Genomic DNA, 21,827 nt, shown 5'->3' on the forward strand with positions numbered 1-21,827 from the left:
TCCGATCCAGCTTCCTGCTAATGCTCTTGGGAGTGAATGATGCCCAAGTACCTGGGTTCCTGCTACCTATGTGGGAGACCAAATGGAGTTCCTGGCTTCAGCCTGGCCTAACCCTGGCTGTTGTGGGCTTTTAGGGAGTGAACCAGCAAATGGAAGAAGTCTCTGCCACTTTGCTTTCAGATAAATAAGTAAACTTTTTAAAAATAATAATAATAAAATAAGTTACCAGTAGTGATATTTATAAGATTGTTATGATTATAGGTTAGGAGCTAAGAAGCCTATCAGAAACTAGATAGTATTCAGTAATTGGTAGGAACGACTATAAAATGACAGTATTTCTAAAAATAAAATAGCACACATACACACACACACATACACATACACACAACTCTACCCTGGTTAGCTTGCTAGTATATGGTAAAAAAAAAAAACTAAATGAAATACTAGTAAATAGAAATAGACTTATTAACAGAATATCTGTCAAAAGAGTTTATCTGAATCATTCATTAAGGCTAAGTATATGAAAATTAAGCAATATTAATACTGTGACAAAAGGATAAATAAGAAAACTCACTGCTTATCTGTAGTCATTTTGTAAATGTAATAAAATTCAGTGTCTATTCTTAACTAGAACACCAAATTCTAAGGACGAACTTCTGTATTTAACAGCCAACTTACACTTAGAAACACTGATAGTATTTGCAGTGAAACTCGGCAAGAAAAAAAGCAATACTTGCTATTATTATGATAGAAACCTGTTTTGGTCTTGACCAGAGTTCTATAACATTCTTAAAATAAAACAGTAACAAAAGTTGTTCAGACTAGTGAAAGGGGAAACAAAACAGGAATAATAGATATAAATGCCAGAAAGAGAGTTGAAAATCATTAGTTGCAGATAGTGTGATTTATATTTAGAAAATCCAAAGGAATCACTCCCCCACAAAAAAAAAAAAACAACTATTTTTTTTTTTTTTTGATAGGCAGAGTGGACAGTGAAAGAGAGATAGAGAGAAAGGTCTTCCTTTTTCCGTTTGTTCAACCCTCAATGGCTACCGTTGCCGGCGCTCTGCGGCCGGCACACTGCATCAATGTTCTTTTTTACAACTATCTGAAAATGCTCCAAATCCCAAACTATCAATATTCAAAAGTTTTAGATTTCAGAGCATTTCAGATTTTATTTATTTATTTGAAAGTTAAAGTTACGCAGAGGCAGAAGGAGAGGCAGAGAGAGAGGTCTTCCATCCACTGGTTCACTCCCCAATTGGCCACAGCGGCCAGAGCTGCGCCGATCCGAAGGCAGGAACCAGGAGCTTCTTCCAGGTCTCCTACACGGGTGCAGAGGCCCTAGGACTTGGGCCATCTTCCACTGCTTTTCTAGGCCATAGCAGAGAGCTGGATCGGAAGTGGAACAGCCAGGACTCAAACTGGCGCTCATATGAGATGCTGGCACTGCAGGCGGCGGCTTTACCCACTACATCACAGTGATGGCCCCGCTTAACCTGTATTGTGAAGTCTCTTCTTCTCACCCATCTCTTCCTGTCAGGAATCACTACTGACTATTTCTTGTTGATCCTTCAAGGCATTATAACAAATGCATATCTAAACCAAAACAAATACATAGTTGTTAGTCTTCTTAGCTATGTAAATGATGGTAGCATCCTGTGTACACTCTGCTGTATTGTTCTGCATTTAATAAGAAATTTTGGAGATCTTTCATATCATTTTATATAGAATTTTTAAAGTATTTATTTATTTATTATTTGAAAGAGTGACAGAGAAGGAGACACAGAGAGGGAGAAAAGATCTTCCACCCACTGGTTCATTTCCCAAATGCATGCAACAGCCGGGACAGAAGCTGGAAGCCGGGAACTCTTCCAGATGTCTCACATTAGTGGCAGGAAACAAAGTACTTTGACCATCACGTGCTGCTTCCCATGCACATTAACAGGAAGCTGGCCTGGAAAGCGAAGGTGGGACTAACCCCAGACACTCCTGTGTGGAATGCAAGCTCCCCCACTGCACCACAGTAGCCATACCCAAGAACTCATTTCTTTCTCATAGCTGCATATTTCACTGTATTTTCAAATGGTTATTCAGTTGTTTTCAATCCTTCACTATTGCTAACAGTGCTTCAAGGAACAACTGAATTTTTGTTATTTTTTGGGTTAGAGAATGTTATGTGCAGGCAGCGTTCCCAGTTTTGGAAGTTCTTTATTAATCACATGTGCATTTGAATTTAATGGATGCAACCAAATTGTTTTCTAACATGTTTGTACTAAGTTATATTCCTGCCATCTACCTGTGAGTGTGTGTGTCCCACATTCTTGCCAACAGTGTACAGTCTTAAACTTTTGGAATTGTTTCTTAACTGACAGGTAAAAAAGCAGTATTTTCAGCATAGCCTTGATTTTTCTCTTATTATCTGTAAGGTTGATCATCTTTTCATATATGTGAACCAATTATCTTTCTTTCCTGTGAGTTCTGTTATCTTCCATCCTCTTTTCTATTGGGCCAGTGGGTTGTTTTCTTATGTGTGTGGAGAAACTCTTTATATATTGAGGTTAATCTTTTAGAATGTGAGTTTCACATTGTCTTCAGTTCATCATTGTATTTTTTTTTAAGATTTATTTATTGAAAGGCAGAGTTACAGAGAGAGGTGAAGAGACAGAGAAAGAGAGAGATCTCCCATCTGCCAGTTTATTCCCTAAATGGCTGCAACAACTGAGGCTGGGCCAGGCTGAAGCCAGGAGCCAGGAACTTCATCTGGGTCTTCCATGTGGGTGCAGGGGCCAAAGTACTTGGACCATTTTCCACTGCTTTCTTGGGCACATTAACAGGGAGCTGGATTCGAAGTGAAGCAGCCAGGACTTGAACTGGTGCTCAAATGGGATACCAGTGTCAAAGGTGGCAGCTTCACCTACTGTGCCACAATGTCAGCTCCATCATTTGGGTTTTTTAATTAGTTTAAGCTGTATTTCACTATGCACAGGCTTTTGACTTGTATATAACTTAGTTTATTAATCTTAGTTCATCATAATAGGAAGATTTTCCAGGTCTCTTACTATATTTTTTTACCACTTTTATTTTATTTTCTACATTTAAATCTTTGCTGTATTTGGAATTTATCTTAGTATATGGGGGTGGGAGATGAGGAGAACCACCTTTTTTTCTAGATGGCTGTCCAATTTTCCTGACTAATTTGAGTTTTTACCTTTATCATATATACAGAAGTCCTAAATGTTTGGGGGTCTAATTCTGGATTATTCATTCTAATACACCCTTGAACCAGTGCCATGTATTTTTAGTTACTGAGGCTTTAAAGTGTATTATAATATCTGATGAGTCTAGTTCTCCATCTTTGCTTTTCTTAGAGTCTTCTTGGACAATTAATTTTCCTACATGAACCTGGGATTTACCTTTTGTAGTTTTAGGGGGAAAAAAGATCTGTGGCTATTTTTGTTGAGATTGATTCAAACTTTAATAGATTGGTATAATGGCATTTTAGAATGGATTCATCTCTAAGAACAGAATATCTCTTTGCATTTGTTCAAGTCTTCATCTTTGTCATTCAGGAGTACGTTATAGTTATTTTTTTCATTTCTTATTAAGTTTACTTCCAGGAGTGTTATCTTTCTTGTTGTTTTAACAAACAATGTATGATTTTACTTCTCATGTTGATCTACCCTTAGAGAAAGGATAGCCTTAATTATACAGAGTTGTAGTTTGAATGTCAGTGCAATTTTCATTATAAATTAACACCTTGACATTACAGTTTTATGCACCATTCTATCTGAACAGTTACAATGAGCCACACTAAGAGATGGATCCATTCTTTACCTGCCTTGAAATCACTTTTGGCACCTTGGAGGCTGAAAGCCTGATCCTAGATCAGGATTTGCTCTTTCTGTACTAGTATGCCTTGCCCACTGGAGGAGCCTGTTGAAGACAGCAACATGATTTCTCCCTACAGCAACATATAGATGCCTTTATTTGAAAAATCAGTTGATCACTTACTTTGTTGTTTTGACTGAAAACCTTTAAGAGAGCCTACTAGGCATGGTAATTGTATATGAATGGCAGTCTCCAAGTCTTACTGATGTTTCTGTGTCTGCTCTTGAATTAACGGGCCCAGTCATTATGCAAATGATGTGCTTTGGAAAGTTTCTAAGAAATGGTTTTTGGTAGGTCTTTAATGCCAGTTTTAAATTCTTGTATATTACAGAACTTCACAAACTTGTTTGGACAGCCCCTAGTGTGCTTGCTTTCTCCTACAGCATATCCAAAAGCTTTACAAGGTATGTTCCCTCATTACCTGGTGTCCTCATAGGTCGCTAATAAACACTGTCTACATTTTGAATAATACTGATCTTTGCTTTTCCTCCCATAATGATCACATGTGAGTTTTTGATGTTTAATGTGGCAGGTGTCAAAATGAAAAACACCCTGAAGCCTTGACAATAACTGGAGTCCTTTCATTCGGTGCTGTTAGCTTTGAGATAATTTGCCCCTGAGAAGGATGGTCTTGTTCCTTGCTATTGATCTCCTGATTCATACACTTTGAAATTTGTTTTATAGGTGTTTTTTTGGCTGACTTGCCATGGCCATGTAATATAGATTTACTAGATTTTTTATTTTTTTGACAGGCAGAGTTAGACAGTGAGAGAGACAGAAAGGTCTTCCTTCCATTGGTTCAACCCCAAATGGCCACTACAGCTGGCGCTATACAGATCCAAAGCCAGGAGCCAGGTGCTTCTCCTGGTTTCCCATGTGGGTGCAGGGCCCAAGCACTTGGGCCATCCTCCACTGCCTTCCTGGGCCACAGCAGAGAGCTGGCCTGGAAGAGGAGCAACCGGGACAGAATCCGGAACCCCAACCAGGACTAGAACCCGGTGTGCTGGCGCTGCAGGCAGAGGATTAGCCTAGTGAGCTGTGGTGCCAGCCGATTTACCAGATTTTTTGATTATATAGTATAGGCAGGCACCTTCTAAGACCAGAAGATGACTGGTCTAGAAAACTCAGCTTGAGTATAAGAGTTAGGGTATCCTAACTGGCACAACTTAAAGAGTTTCTTTTATTCACGTTCTACTTATACTTCTTGCATAAAAGAACCTCTTCTGTGTTTGCCGGCCAGACAGGTTAGTGTTTTGGCCACTTCTCCAATGGCTGGGAATTAAGAGTTTTGTCCTCAGTGGATTGTCCTTCAGGGTGACACACACCATTGAGCTCCCTCTCATTTAGTAGGCGAAATACTAAATAAGCCGTAGCGCCGTTTTAGCAGTCCTTGTCACTGTCTCACCATCTCCCTGACTGTGAATAGTGCTGATGTCTCTGTGGGAGACGGCACTTTACTGCCGCTCCCCAGCCAGAAGCCCGTCTGCTGACGTAGCTTGACACAGGAAGTGAATGCCTGAGAGAAGCTGGAGATTCTCCCGTTGTTTGAAGGTAAGTTCTCCTGTTTCCCAGGGAGGAACATGGAGAAATAGCAAGTTCACAGAGCCAAGAGTCAAATTACTAAGGGATAGAACTTACCTTCAAAACAACGGCAAGACCTCCTGCTTTGAGATTTTGTTATCCTGCTAGCTTTGCTGGAGTAGTACAAACCCTCCCGATTTTTTAAGAGTACTTTTTGCTACCAGTCTGTTCTATCATAACGGAGCTGTACTTAAAATTATGTGGTCAAATGGTTAATACCAAGATTATTTGGTCTGAAGATTGTTTCGAGGAGAAAAGCACAGACTTTGGCGGTAACTGATTGATCTGAGCCCTGGTTTAGCCACTTACTAGCTTTTTGACCTTGGGAAATTACTCAGCCAGTCTGTCAGCTTCTTCATCTATCCAATCGAAATAATATTACCTACCTGATACAATAATGGTAGGTACACCGTAAGTACTCAATATGTGCTATCATTGTTTCTCTTTGTTTTGCTTTTAAAGATTAAAGGCAGAGTTAGAGAGAAAGAGAGAAAGATCTTCTATTTGCTGGTTTACTTCCCATATAGCCACAATGGCCAGGGCTCAGCCAGGCCGAAGCCAGGAGCCTGGAACTCTATCCCCGACTTCCACGTGGGTGGCAGGGCCTCAAGTACTTGGGTTATCTTTCGCTTCTTTCCCAGGCACACTAGCAGGCAGCTGTATCGGAAGTGAACAGCCGAGACTCATGTGGGATGCCGGGGTTGTAGGTGGCAGCCTAACCCACTGTGCCCAGTGCCAGCCCAGCTAGCCTTGTTTTTTGTTTTTTGTTTTTTACAGGCAGAGTGGATAGTGCGAGAGAGAGACAGAGAGAAAGGTCTTCCTTTTTGCCGTTGGTTCACCCTCCAATGGCCGCTGCGGCCGGCGCATTGCGCTGATCCGAAGCCAGGAGCCAGGTGCTTTTCCTGGTCTCCCATGCGGGTACAGGGCCCAAGGACTTGGGCCATCCTCCACTGCCTTCCCGGGCTATAGCAGGGAGCTGGCCTGGAAGAGGGGCAACCGGGATAGAATCCGGTGCCCCGACCGGGACTAGAACCCGGTGTGCCAGCGCCGCAAGGCGGAGGATTAGCCTGTTAAGCCACGGCGCTGGCCCCTTGTTTTTAATATGCTTAGTTGTAGTATAGTTCCTTAACATTTTTTGGTTCAGTATCCGATCTTTGTGCTATAAAACATAGATCTCTACTACCGTAAATGAATTGTTTAATTATATAAGCAGATGGGAAATTCTTTTGTGGTAAACATTTTGGATTTATTCAAATAGGCATTATTGCTATTCACCTCTGCAAAAGGGGTCAACCCTCTATCTGGCCAGAAGAACTAATTAGAATGCCCGACAAGCTTCTTACATATCTGGTACCTAGTGCCTGTTTTTCTTTCATTAGCCAAGAGTTTCTTCATTCAATTAACAAACATTTATTCAACACTTGTTTTGTCAAGTATTATGCTAGATGCCGGAGCTAGGCACTCTGACCTGACAGTTCTGTTCCTCGCACATCCTCCTGTCTCCAGGGAGACAGAGACAGCCTAGCAGCCACTTCCTGTAAGTGCTCTCTGTGTCTCCTCGGCGGAGGTACACAAACACTACTAGGAACTCCTGACCGGCAGGGAGGGTGAAGGAAGGGGCCAGGACAACATCTAAAGTGAACGTTAAGGACATTTAGGATTAGATGCAAGAGGGGGAAAGCCTGAACAAGAGATTCCAGCAGAGAAATTGCACCTGCTATGAGCCTGAGGTAAGAGAGTTCTTGGAACATTTACAGAAATTAAAGTAGTTCCTTCTGGCTAAAGAGTAGAGTTTAGAATTGTGGCCTAAAGTGATAACACCCCTTTAAGATTTGTTAAGCTGTTCAAGTAGAGACTAATGGGAAAACATCAAAAGATTTTTGAATAAATGAGTAACATGGCAACTCTCCACTTAACCTGTGGAGAATGAATTGGAAGGGGCATTGATTGGAAATAAGGAAATGGTGGGAGCAGAGCTAGGGGAATGACTGAGTAACTGGCTTCCGAAGACACTGAGCCCACAGACCAACGGGTCTGGCAGTGCACTGGATGTGGGAGAGGAAGGCAGTAGGAATAGACTTCCAGATCTCTGACTGCATTACTGGTAGAAATAGTGATATTTGAAGAGAAGTATGTTTTTAGAGAACAAAAGGGAAAGAATTTGCTTTCAACTGTTGACATTCTGAGTTTGAGGCACTGTTAAGAGTTAGATTGAGTGCAGTAACTTAAGTTGTCTGGTGGAACCTCCATTTAAAAAGTAAAAAGAAACAGGTGAAATGAGTGTTAACAGCATGATTTGCATATTAAGGCTTGGAAATCTGGTGTGTATTCACAGTGAGCTGCAGCCACATTCTAAATATTCACTGACTACTGTGGGATAGTACAATGCTAGACCTGAGGAATTTGGTCTAGGCTATAGATAGAGCATTAGGAATCAGTTATTTTTAAGTTTGTTTAGCAGAAAGTGACATTCTGGGTGGATTTTAAAGTTTTATGCAGAATCTGTTTTGTTGCATTATGATTTAATGATATAGGTCTTAACTCTCTACCTCAATCAGTGTATTAAATGTTCCTCATATGTATCTCTTCTGTAAAACTGTTGTCTATATATATAAAACGTGTTTGTTATTACAGATCAATCTCAACGAGGTAGCCTCTTCACTCTCTTTTTGAACAATCCTCTAATGGCCTTCCTATTTGTCTCTGGATTGTCAAGCATGCGTAGAGGCCTGTGGGAAAAGTGTCAAGAATATCTTCGAAAAATCAACCGCGATATTGCACAGCTACTGACACATTCACGTTCAATAGGTACCCTACTAATCTAACTGCACACTTACCAGATGTATTAGAATGGCTTAAAATCGTTGCTTATTTTAAGTTGTTTGGCTTTGTAAAGGTGTTAATCCCAGGCAGGGGAGTCGAGAAGGCTTTCCTGCAGTCTCCTTCCCCCTCTGAATGGTTATTCCCGTGTAAGCAGCCTTTTACTGTCACCTTTCTCCTCTTTGCAGATCAGGCATTCCTCCAGTTTTTTGGAGATGAATTTCTTCGCTTGCTTCTCACAAGATTTATCTTTTGTTCAGCTACCATGCGGATGCACAAGATTTTTCGGGTAGGCAGAGAATACTTTTAAAGACAAATTTTACCATTTTGGTTATTTAAGAATCATGTATTGTATTTTAATTATGTTAAAGTTTGAATAGATCCAGAATAATACTTGCAAGTCAAAGTGTCTAGTGAAAAGATGGCATTCAGGAACATTCTGAGCACCTCCATCCTACTGAAGAAGTGGTCCATTGTCATCACCTCTGCGGGCCTCTCAGGTCCAGCTGTCATCCTGAATTTTATGTTTATCTTTTATGAATAGTTTTGCCACACCTGTTTGAATTTCTACACTGCACTTTGATGGATCCACATTGCTTTTTTTTCAGTCAGTATGATATTCCTGAGACTAAGCCCCGTTGATGACTATGTAGTTCTGACTATATGAGGCGTTGTTTGAGCATACATCACAAATTACTTATCTGCTCCACTGATAATGGACCTTTGGGTTGTTGCCAGTATTTTATTATTCTATAGATGATGCCACTGTGACATTCTTGTATCAATTTCCTGATGGTCATATGAAAGATTTTCTCTGGGGGAATAAACCTAATACTGGGATTGCAAGGCCAAAGGGTGTAAGCATCTTCAACTTGAGTTCCTAATACCAACCTGTATTCCAAAGTGGCCGCACCAGCCGACACTCAGGCTAGCAGTGTCTGAGAGTTGCCGTCTCCCCAGTCATTCCTTACAGTGGTGCAGTCGTGGTTCATATTTTCTATGAATCTGGCATGTGTAAAGTGGTAAATCATTGTGGTTTTTATTTTCATTCCAGATTGCTCTTGAGGTTGGGCAGCTTCTGTGTGTTATTCTGTGTTCTCCTTTGGGGAGTGTTTTCAAGTTTTTTGCTTGACTTAATAGTACATTTTGCAGGGCTGGCACTGTGGCAAAGCAGGTAAAGCCATCACCTGCGGTGCCGGCATCTCATATGGACGCTGGTTTGAGTCCCGGCTGCTCCACTTCCAATCCAGCTCTCTGCTGTGGCCTGGGAAAGCAGTAGAATGTGGCCCAAGTCCTTGGGCCCCTCCACCTGCATGGGAGATCTGGAGGAAGCTCCTGGCTCCTGGCTCCAGATCAGCAAAGCTCCAGCCTTTGGGGAGTGAACCAGCGGATAGAACACCTCTCTCTCTCTGTCTCTCTCTCTCTGTCTCTCTCTCTCTCTCTTTCTCTCTGCCTCTCCTTCTCTCTCTTTGTAACTCTGACTTTCAAATAAATAAATAAATAAATCCTTTTTTAAAAAAAGTATATTTTGCTATCTTTATTTCTTTCTGTGTATTGATCATAGTGTAGCAATGTATTTCATTTTATAAGAAATTGCTAATCTTTTTTCAGAGCGGTTGTACCATTTTTGACTCCTCCCAATAGAGTCTGAAAGTTGCTTTGCATCCTTGTCAGCACTTGTTATCGTCAGACTTTAATTATGACCATTTTCTTGGATATGTAAGTGTACCTGATGGTTTCAACTTGCATTTCACGGTTCAGTAATGATATTGACCATTTTTCATGTGCTTATTGGCTATATTTTATATCATTCTGTGGCTTGCCTTTTCGTTTTCTTTTAAAAAAATATTTAAAAGCCAGAATTACAGAGAGAGAGAGAGAGAAGTGTGTGTAGGGGGGTCTTCTATCCACTTATTTGTTCCCCAAATGGCTGCAATGGCCAGAGCAGCCAGAGCCGCGCCAGTCTGAAGCCAGGAGCCAGAAGCTTCTTCTGGGTCTTCCATGTGAGTGCAGAGGCCCAAGCACTTGAGCCATTCACAGCTGCTTTTCCCAGCTCATTAACAGGGAGCTGGATAGGAAGTGGAATAGCCAGGACTTGGACCAGTGCTTATATGGGATGCTGGTGCCACAGACAGCAGCTTTACCTACTACACCACAGGCACCAGCCCAACCTTTATGTTTTTGTAACAGTGGCTTTTGAAGACTGACTTAAAAATTTTTATGAAATTTAAACTAATTTTTTTCTCTTGCAATTAGTGTTTTTGTGTATTATCTAACAAATATTTTTAGTGGAGGTTACAAAGATTTTTTTTTCCTATGGTTTCTTCTGGAAGTTTCATAGTTTTCATTTTTCTATTTTAAGTTAATTTTTCTTGTTATGGTAGGTAGAGATTAAAGTTTTTTTTATGCGGCGGATATACATGCAGTTGTTTTAGTATTTGCTGAAAATATTATTTTTTAACATTGGGTTGGCCAGCACTGCGGCTCACTAGGCTAATCCTCCGCCTGCGGCACTGGCACCCCGGTTTCTAGTCCCGATCGGGGCGCCAGATTCTGTCCAGGTTGCTCCTCTTCCAGTCCAGCTCTCTGCTGTGGCCCGGGAAGGCAGTGGAGGATGGCCCAAGTGCTTGGACCCTGCACTCGCATGGGAGACCAGGAGGAAGCACCTGGCTCCTGGCTTTAGATTGGCGCAGCGCTGACCGTGGTGGCCATTTGGGGGCGGGGGGGTGAACCAACGGACGGAAGACCTTTCTCTGTCTCTCTCTGTCTAACTCTGCCTGTCAAAAAAATAAAAATAAAAATAAAATAAAAAATAAAAAACATTGGGTTACTTTGATAACTTGGCCCATGTTGCGGCACTGCAGGCTAAGCTGTTAGCTCGCACACTGGCATCCCGTAGTGAGCCAGCTTAGTCTCGACTGCTCCACTTCTGATCCAGCTCCTCATTAATGGGCCTAGGACAGCAGTGGAAGAGGCTGAAATACTTGGATCCCTGCTACTCACATGGGGAAACCCAGATGGAGTTCCAGTCTTCTGGTGTTGACCTAACCCAAACCTGCCCATTGCAGCCATTTGGGGAGTGAATGGAAGATCTCTCTCTCTCTCTCTCTCTCTCTCTCTCTCTCTCTCTCTTTCTCTCTGTGTGTATGTATATGTGTGTGTCACTTTGCCTTTAAAATAATGAAATAAATCTGAAAAAGAAAAAGAAAAGAAAATCAGTTATCCATAGAGATATTTCTGGGCTGTAAATTCTTTTCCATTGACCTATAGAAACTTTCTCTATTACACTGCTACCCTGATTATTATAGCTTCATAATAAGTCTTTTGTTAAAAAAAGATTTATTTATTTGAAAGGCAGAGTTACAGAGAGGCAGAGAGAGAGAGAGAGAGAGAGAGAGAGAGAGAGGTTTTCCATCCACTGGTTCACTCCCCAAATGGCTGCAACCTCCAGAGCTGGGCCAATCCAAAGTCAGGAGCCAGGAGCTTCTTCCAGGTCTCCCACATGAGTGCAGAGGCCCAAGCATTTGGGCCACCTTCTACTGCTTTCCCAGGCCATAGCAGAGAGCTGGATCACAAGTGGAGCAGCAAGATTCAAACTGGTGTCCATAAGGAATGCCAGCACTGCAGATGGTGGCTTCACCCGTTACACCACAGCACCTGCCCCGACAATAAGTCTTAAAATCAACTAGTATGAGTTTCCCAGCTTTGTGTATATTTAATAAACAATAGGTTTTTAAAATGAAGTTTATTTATTTGAAAGAGTTACAGAGAAGAAGGTACTGGTATTATGGTGCAGTGGGTAAAGCCACCATCTGCATTGCTGGCATCTCATATGGGTGCCAGTTTATGTCCTAGAGGTTCTACTTACTATCCAGCTCCCTGCTAATAGCCTGGGAAAAGCAGCAAAAGATGACCCAAGTGCTTGGGCCCCTTCCACCCACATGGGAGACCCAAATGAAGCTCCTGGCTCCTGGCTTTGACCTGCCCCAGTATTGGCCATTGCAGTCATCAGGGGGATTACACTACCGGTGGAATATTCTCTCTCTCTAACTCTGATTTTCAAATAAATAAATAAATGCTTAACAACAATAATCAATTTTTTTAATTTTATTTTTGACTGGCAGAGTTAGACAGTGAGAGAGAGAGAGACAGAGAGAAAGGTCTTCCTTCCATTGGTTCAACCCCAAATGGCCACTACGGCAGGCACGCTGCGCCGATCTGAAGCCAGGAGCCAGGTGCTTCCTCCTGGTCTCCTGTGCTGGTGCAGGGCCCAAGCACTTGGGCCATCCTCCACTGTCTTCCCGGGCCACAGCAGAGAGCTGGACTGGAAGAAGCGCAACCAGGACAGAACCCAGCGCCCCAACCGGGACTAGAACCCGGGGTGCCGACACCTCAGGCGGAGGATTAGCCTAGTGAGCCGCGGCGCCGGCAACAACAATCAATTTTAAAAAAACAGAGACAGGAGTAAAGAGAGAGATCTTTATCTGCTGGTTCACCATTATTAGGAAGCTAGGTCAAAGGTAGAGCATCGAGATACATACTAGTGCCCAAATGGGTGCCAGTATTACAGGCAGTGGCTTTACCCACTATACCACAATGCCCACTCCAGTAGGATTGTTTTAATTTCATTTTCCAGTTTGTGGCTAATTCATAGAAATGTAATTTTAAAAATTGACCTTGTATCCTAAAACCTTGTTAAAATGATTTGTTATATTAGTTCTGGGCTAGTAGACTCAAACTATCAGATTTTAAGACTACTCACAAAATATTTAAATGTTTCGGTTCTTAAGTTTTTTGCATTTTTTTTTCCAAGAAACCTTTTATTTTACGTATACAAACTTCATGCATTTTATAAATACAACTTTAAAAACATAGTGATAGTTATTCTTCCTACCATACCTACCTTCCCACCCTTCTTCCTACCCCCTCTCTATTCCCATTCTTATTTTTTACTAAGATCTATTTTCGATTTTTATACACAGAAGATTAACTCTATACTAAGTAAAGATTTCAACGCATAGTATGAAAAAAAAACACTATTCCTCAACAGTTTTTTGACTTCTCTTTTGATTTCTTCTATGACCCCTGTTCATTCAGGAGCGTGCTGTTCAGTCTCCATGTATTTGCATGTGTTCTAGAGACTCTCAAGTTGTTGATCTCCAGCTTCATTCCATTGTGGTCAGAGAAGATTCATGGTATGATTCCGATTCCTTTGAATTTGCTGAGGCTTGCTTTATGGCCTGACCTGAGGTCTATCCTAGAGAAAGTTCTACGCACTGGTGAGAAGAATGTGTGTTCTGCAATTGTAGGATGAAAAAGTCCATTTGGTCTATAGTGTAGATTAACTATTGTTTCCTTGCTGATTTTCTGTCTGGTTGATCTGTCCATTGCTGAAAGTGGGGTAGTGAAATCCCCCATTACTATTGTATGGGAGTCTATGTCTCGCTTTAGATCCATTAACATTTCTTTTAAATAGCCATGTGCCCTGTAATTAGGTACATATACATTTATTATAGTCACATCTTCCTATGGAATCGATATCTTAATCATTGCATAGTGCCCTTCTTTGTCTCTTTTAACAGTTTTTGTTTAAAGTCTATTTTGTCTGATAGTAGGATGACTGCACCAGCTCATTTTTGGTTTCTGTTAGCATGGAATATCTTTTTTTTTTTTTTAAAGATTTATTTATTTATTTGCGAGTCAGAGTTACAGAGAGAGAGAGAGAGGTCTTCCATCCGCTGGTTCACTCCCCAATTGGCCATAACGGCCAGAGCTGTGCCAATCTGAAGCTAGGAGCCAGGAGCTTCTTCCGGGTCTCCCACATCGGTGCAGGGTCCCAAGGACTTGGGCAATCTTCTACTGCTTTCCTAGGCCATAGCAGAGAGCTAGACAGGAAGTGGAGCAGTGGGTCTCAAACCAGCGCCCATATGGGACGCCGGCAGTTCAGGCCAGGGCGTTAACCCGCTGTGCCTCAGCGCTGGCCCCAGCATGGAATATCTTTGTCCATCCTTTCTTTTTCAGTCTGTGTGCATCTTTGTTGGTGAAATGTGTTTCTTTGAAGGCAGCAAATAGATGGATTTTGTTTTTTTTTCCATTCAGCCATTCTGTGTCTTTAACTGAAGAGTTGAAGCCATTTACATTCAAAATGACTATTGATAAGTAACAACTTGGCCCTGCCATTTTTCCATAAATATTCCTGTTGTTTACTTTGGATTTCCTTTATGTATTTGCTGGGAGATTTTCTGCCTTCACCTTTCATAGTGATGACCATGTTTCTGTGTGTAGCATATCCTTAAGCATCTTTTGTAAGGCTGATGACTGGTGGCAAATTCTTTCAATTTCTGTTTGTTATATCTTTATTTCACCTTCATCATAAATGAGAGCTTTGCAGGGTACAGTATTCTGAGTTGACAGTTTTTTTCTCTTAAGACTTGCAATATATCTCACCAATCTCTCCTAGCCTGTCGGGTTTCTGATGTAGTCAGCTGAGAGTCTAACTTGAGATCCTCTGAAAGTAAGCTGGTATTTTTCTGGTGCAATTTATTTTATTTATTTATTTATTTTGACAGGCAGAGTTAGATAGTGAGAGAGAGGGAGTTATAGACAGTGAGAGAGAGACAGAGAGAAAGGTCTTCCTTCCGTTGGTTCACTCCCCTAATGGCCGCTACGGCTGGCGCTGTGCCAATCTGAAGCCAGGAGCCAGGTGCTTCTCCTGGTCTCCTATGCCGGTACAAGGCCCAAGCACTTGGGCCTTCCTCCACATCCCTCCCAGGCCACAGCAGAGAACTGGACTGGAAGAGGAGCAACTGGGACTAATACCCGGGGTGCCAGCGCCACAGGCGCCAAGTGAGCCAAGTGAGCCACAGCGCCGGCCTCTGGTAAATTTTAGAATCTTCTCTTTATGTTTTACTGTGGAGAGTTTGACTACAATGTGTCATAGGATCTTTTCTGGTCATGTCTTTGAGGAGTTCTTTGTGCTTCCTGTACTTGGACATCCCTTTCTTTCTCCAGTTTAGGGAAGTTTTCTATAATTTTTTCACTAAAAAGGCCTTCTCACCCATTCTGTCTTTCCACGCCTTCAGGAACTCCTAAGACCCATATGGTGGGTCGTTTGATAGTATCCCATAGATCTCCAACACTGTTTTATAGTTTTCTAATTTTTTCTTGTTTTTTGGTCTGACTATAAAATTTCCAGAGATTTGTCTTCTAACTTGGATATTCTTTATTCTGCCTCACCGAGTCTGTTGTTAAGGCTTTCCACCGCATTTTTATTTGATCTATTGAATTCCTCATTTCCAATATTTCATTTTGATTTCTCTTTAAAATCTCAATTTCATGGGAAGATTTTTCTTTCTTGTCATGTATGGATTTCCTTAGTTCGTGGATTTGCTTCTGATTACTTCTAAGTAACCCCATGATCAATCTTTTGAATTCTGTTTCTGTCATTTCTTCAATCTCTTCATTTTCATATTTAGTATAGATGCGTTGTTGTGTTCCTTTGAGGTGTCTGTTGTCTTCCTTATTCTTGTTTCTTGAATTGCTGCATTTATTTTTAGGTGTTTGTGGAGATATTTGGTAGTTTATATTTTTTCTTTGTGATGGCTTTTATTTTTGGACTGCACCCCTGTGGATGAGTGGGGTGTCTGCTTCGTTCAGTGAACAGGGTGTGGCCAGGGAGCTCTGTGCCCCAGGGCAAGGGGAGTGTCCAAGGTGACTCCCAAATTGGGTGTGGTAAATCACCCAGCCCCCATCCCCATCAGTTCTCACAGCCAGACTCTGGTGTCTCCTCTCAGCTGACCGCTGTGCTCGGAGCAGGCACAGCTGTTATGTATGTCCAAAATGGCACCCGGCCACTCTTGGCTAGTTATAGGACACTATTGCTGGCTGGTCCAGAAGAGAGAAGCATGTCCCCTTTTGTCCCTCTAGGTTGGCAGTATACTGTCCCCCACAGGGCTCCCTGCCAGACTCACACCAGGCTCTTCCCGCAGCTTAAATGCCAGTGGTGGCCGGCGCCGCGGCTCACTAGGCTAATCCTCCGCCTTGTGGCGCCGGCACACCGGGTTCTAGTCCCGGTCGGGGCACCGATCCTGTCCCGGTTGCCCCTCTTCCAGGCCAGCTCTCTGCTGTGGCCAGGGAGTGCAGTGGAGGGTGGCCCAAGTGCTTGGGCCCTGCACCCCATGGGAGACCAGGAGAAGCACCTGGCTCCTGCCATCGGATCAGCGCGGTGCGCCGGCCGCAGCGCGCTACTGCGGCGGCCATTAGAGGGTGAACCAACGGCAAAAGGAAGACCTTTCTCTCTGTCTCTCTCTCTCACTGTCCACTCTGCCTATCAAAAAAAAAAAAAAAAAAAAAAGCCAGTGGTTTGGGCTGCTGCAGTCTGGTTTTACCTTACTCTCCAAAGCTGGTGCTGAGGCTCTCAGCTGCTGGGGTCCTAAATTGTGTGCGTCTACACCCTCCACACAGATCCATAGTGTTCCTAATTTGCATGAAGTTTCCTCTGCCCTTTTCTTCCTAACTCCTCCCTGAGATTGCATTCTCTCCATGTTTTTAAACTGTCTTCCCCTGGACCAGAGCAGTAAGCTTCCTCCCTATTCTGCCATCTTTCTGCTCCTGACCTTTGCATTTCTATATGAATTTTGGCATCAATTTCACATTTTGCTTGTGATTGCATTAAATCTATATAATCAATCTGTTAGGAATTGTCATTTTTATAATAGTGCATTGTCCCATTAATAAATATGGTATGTATTGCCATTATTTAGGTTGTTAGTGTCTCTTAGCAAGATACTGTAGTTTTAGCCGCGACAGCCAGAGCTGGGCTGATCCGAAGCCAGGAGCCTGAAGCTTCCTCTGAGTTTCCTACTTAGGTGCAGGGGCCCAAGGACTTGGGCCATCTTCTACTACCTTCACAGGCCATAGCAGAGAGCTGGATCAGAAGTGGAGCAGCTAGAACTCAAACCGGTACCCATATGGGATGCCGGCACTGCAGGGAGTGGCTTTACCTGCTACGCCACAGCACCGGTCCCAATTTTGTAGTTCTTATTTATTTATTTTTTTAAGATTTATTTATTTGAAAGGCAGAGGCAGAAAGAGAGAGGTCTTCCATCCTGTGGTTCACTCCTCAAATGGCCACAGCGTCTAGAGCTGGGCTGATCTGAAGCCAAGAGCCAGGAGCTTCTTCCAGGTCTCCCATGCAGGTGCAGGGGCCCAACCACTTGGGCTATCTTCTGCTGCTTCCCCAAGCCATGGCAGAGAGCTGGATTGGAAGTGGAGCAGCCAGAACTCGAACTGGCGCCCATATGGCATGCCAGCATTGCACTAGCTGGTAACTGCCTTATCCATTATACCTCAGTGCCAACCCTGATTTTGTAGTTTCTATCATATAGGAACTATATGTGTCTTACTAAATGTATTCTAAACTATTTCATGTTCTATATTGCTTTGAAAATAAAATTATTTTTATTTCATTTTACAGACATTTATAACTAAAAATAGAAATGCAATTTTTAAAACTGGCCTTGTAGGGTAGGCATTTGGTGCAGCAGTTAAAACCCTGCTTGGGATTCCTGCATCCCGTTTCAGAAGGCCTGGGTTCAAGGCCTGGTTCTGCCTCCATTCCAGCTGCCTGAGAGGCAGCGGCTGATGGCCTGGGTGCCTATGTTCCTGCCACTCACAGGGGGCACCCAAATTGAGATCTGGGCTCCTGGCTTTGGCCTAGTCCAGCCCTGGCTATTGCAGACATTTGGGGAGGGGAGTAAACCAGAGGATGGAAGATCTCTCTTTGTCTGCCTCTGTTTCTGTCTCTCAGCCTTTGAAATAAATTTGAAAAAAAAAATTGAAATTGACCTTATTAAATTATCAGTCCTTTTAGCTTTTTACACATTCCTTAAGGTTCTCTGTGTACTCATACATGACCATGTCATCTTCAAACAAAACAATTTTACTGCCTCCTTTCCAGTTTGTGTGCCTTTTGTGTTTTCTGTGCTTTATTCCAAGGCTAGATCTTCCAATCAAATGATCACTAGAAGAACTATGGGACATGGACATCCTTGTGTTCCTAATTTGGGGGGAGAATTTTTAACTTTACCATAAGCTATAGTGCTAATTGTTGGTTATTTGTAGATATCTTTTATCAGATTGACTGAGCTCCCTTCTCTTCATAATTTCCACAAAGGTTTTATCAGGAATCAATATGGAAAGTTGTCAAGTACTTTTTTTCTGTGCCTGATTAATATATACTAATTGTGTTAATATGATGAATAATTTTTTTTTTTTTTACTAATTTTTTTTTTAACTTTTATTTAATGAATATAAATTTCCAGTGTACAGCTTATGGATTACAGTGGCTTTCCCCTCCCATAACTTCCCTCCCACCCGCAACCCTCCCCTCTCCCGCTCCCTCTCCCCTTCCATTTGCATCAAGATTCATTTTCAATTCTCTTTATATACAGAAGATCAATTTAGTATAAAGGTTTCAACAGTTTGCACCCACATAGACACACAAAGTGAAACATACTGTTTGAGTACTAGTTATAGCATCAAATCAAAATGTACAGCACATTAAGGACAGAGATCCCACATGAGGAGCAAGTGCACAGTGGCTCCTGTTGTTGACCCAACAAATTGACACTCTAGTTTATGGCACCAGTAACCACCCTAGGCTGTCGTCATGAGTTGCCAAGGCTATGGAAGCCTTCCAAGTTTGCCGACTCTGATCATATTTAGACAAGGTCATAAAAGACAGAGTGAGAATAGTAACCAATGATCCTAAGAGTGGCATTAACCAGGTTTGAACAATTATACAGCATTAAGTGGGGAAGAGGACCATCAGTACACACATGTTGGGAGTAGAGCCATTGGTGGTAGAGTAGAGGTTATGATTACAAAGGAATGAGGCCCAAGTACGCTAGACAGGGTCTAGAACAAAGGACAGAGTCATTCTTAGAGGAGCTAAGAAAGGTGCTGTCTAAGCTACAATTAAGTTTTCTGATTGAGAGGCAAATAGAACCTGATAGAAGGGGCTTGATAATAATCTGGTGGGCTTTAGGCCTTGTAAGTTAAGAGGCCCAGACCTATCTATCTCTTCACATGGGGTATATCCTAAGGGAGGTGTGAACCTCCTAGGGGAAGGCACTCTGTTGACTTTCATTACTTGGCTGGCCTGGGAGGAGAGCTGGCCAGGTAAAGGCAGGTGGCATCTCTAACAAGAAATTTACAGTTCTGCCTGCAATGTTGCTGACCCTACTTGACCATCCCCTCAGCTGCAGTGGTCACTTTGGAAATTGGGCTGAGTGAAGGGCTTTTCAGCTTGGAGCCAATAAGATCTGTGGCTCTGACCTGGGCATCCTTCGACTCCAGGGCAGGTCCATTTCCAGTGATCCAACTCTTGGCAGAGCTGCCAGGGCTCTTCACAAGCTGACTTCTGCTGAAGCCCAGGCTTACCACATTGAAAGCCACTGCAGTGGACTGGCCTGTTGGGTCTCCTTGAGGGCAGATCACTGTATAGATCAGCCATTAATAGGCCTGCCACCCATTGCTTCTGATGCCTAGCTTTCTTTTCCTCCTGGTTTGTGTTAAAGCAGACCAGAGGATGCAAGTCAAGGGAGTGCCCGTGTCCCATCTCTAATCTTCGGTGGCCTGAACTACAAGTCTATAGTCACAGGCATGTTCTGTAGTAGTTTTTCTAAGGTAGACAATGCCCATGAGGAAAATTATATTCTCACTTTAAAACTTTCTTTCCCTTTGGTCTGAAAGGGAGGTTTTTTCTACTTACTGTATACTTTGCTGATGGCGAAGTGAATCTAGCTATGAGATTATTATTTAAGTTCTTATTTTGGCTATGCTATTACAGAAAAATGTTAGCCATCTCTTTTATAAGGTCTAAAGATTAAATTGTGCGTCCTACAGATTCCTTCATAATAGATTTAGTTTCCTATCTTGAAGAGAATAGAGAAATGAAAGAACAAGTTGGGCTTAGAATAGAGAAATGAGGGAGCAAGTCCTAGATCGCTTGCTGACAATAGCATTATCACATGAATACTTAGCAAACAGTTTCAACCATTAGATAACAACTTAAGAAAACATTTACCAGAAGGTCCAATGCCTTCTATAAATTTTAAGAATCATGTGTTTGAAAATACCTCTTAAATATCTAACATGGTGTAGTTTGTTTAACCAGCAAACTTAAGCACAACCATATAAAATGTTTTTAGTTTCTTTCTACCTACAAGTTTAAAACATATGATACATAGATTCAGGTCACTCAAATTAAAATGTATCTTTGATTGATTTTAGCAGCTTAAATTTATGGACAATCTTATCTATAAGCCATTTAAAATAAGACTCTTAATAAAATTTCCCCATGTGGACATACAATATGTACACACATTTAACATAGCATAATAGACCAATATAGCGTTTTTAATAATAGCTTTTAAAATCTTTAACTCTTTTTGTAGATTGCCAATTGATTTGAATTGCTTTTTTAGTAACCTCAGTTAACCATACTTTCTCTCAGTTGGTACTGTTAATACATTATTGGCTTCATCTGTTTACAGAGCCATCCCAAAGTACTGAATACAATGGAAGTGGCTGGAAAAAGTCCATAGGAACCCATAGGAGGACAGCTACACACAGAACCAACAACGCTTTAGTTTTATGAGCAGCAAATCATATATAACTGTGGATGACAAAAGACTTTAAGTCGCCATGTTTAAAATTATAAACTCATAGACCAAATTTGATCTTGTTACAAGGTGATTATTCAAATCTTTGAAAATAAGCACATATTTACATAACCCATAGATCTTAATAAAAATTCAGCTGTTTTTGAACAATTAGAATTTAACAGACATCAAGAGAACACAATAGATTACTTTAACACATTGCTTTAACAGAGCATTAGAGTTTAATTCTATGTCAAAGATAAATTGAGCTTCCTGTGATCTTTTGCTGTGAGGTTTCCTTCCTTTACCTTCTTTCATATTGGTGACCATGTTTCTGTGTTTCTGTGTGTAACACATCTTTAAGCATCTTTTGCAGGGCAGGATGAGTGGCAACAAATTCTTTCAGTTTCTGTTTGCTATGAAAAGTCTTAATTTCACCTTCATTCACAAATGAGAGCTTTGCAGGATATAGTATTCTGGGCTGGCAGTTGTTCTCTCTTAGTACCTGGGCTATGTCTCGCCATTCCCTTCTAGCTTGTAGGGTTTCTGATGAGAAGTCTGCTGTGAGTCTAATTGGAGATCCTCTAAGAGTAATCTGACGTTTCTCTCTTGCACCTTTTAGGATCTTTTCTTTGTGTTTCACTGTGGTGAGTTTGATTACAACATGTCGTGGTGAGGATCTCTTTTGGTCATGTTTATTAGGGGTTCTATAAGCTTCCTGTACTAAGATGCCTCTGTCCTTCTCCAAACCTGGGAAATTTTCTGCTAGTATCTCACTGAAAATGCCTTCTAATCCTTTCTCCCTCTCCATGCCTTCAGGAACTCCTAGAACTCGAATGTTGGGTTTTTTAATAGTATCCTGTAGATTCC

At 41.8% G+C, this 21,827-nt stretch overlaps 1 protein-coding gene across 12 annotated transcripts in view; it reads left to right on the plus strand.

Moving 5' to 3' along the window:
- The window catches only part of SCAI (suppressor of cancer cell invasion), a 171,847-nt gene that overhangs the window by 137,291 nt on the left and 12,729 nt on the right, over positions 1–21,827 (plus strand). For 9 of the 12 annotated variants that reach the window (XM_062207554.1, XM_062207564.1, XM_062207555.1 and 6 more), the window contains 4 exons: positions 4,223–4,295; positions 8,107–8,280; positions 8,481–8,581; positions 13,390–13,487. The exons of 1 other annotated variant lie outside the window; for it this stretch is intronic. In XM_062207554.1, coding sequence (XP_062063538.1) covers positions 4,223–4,295; positions 8,107–8,280; positions 8,481–8,581; positions 13,390–13,487 — 446 coding nt within the window. The remainder of the gene's footprint in view (positions 1–4,222; positions 4,296–8,106; positions 8,281–8,480; positions 8,582–13,389; positions 13,488–21,827) is intronic. 2 more of the 12 variants (XM_062207556.1, XM_062207565.1) reach the window with 2 other exon arrangements.

Source organism: Lepus europaeus, chromosome 12 (assembly GCF_033115175.1).
Source record: "Lepus europaeus isolate LE1 chromosome 12, mLepTim1.pri, whole genome shotgun sequence".
NCBI lineage: Eukaryota > Metazoa > Chordata > Mammalia > Lagomorpha > Leporidae > Lepus > Lepus europaeus.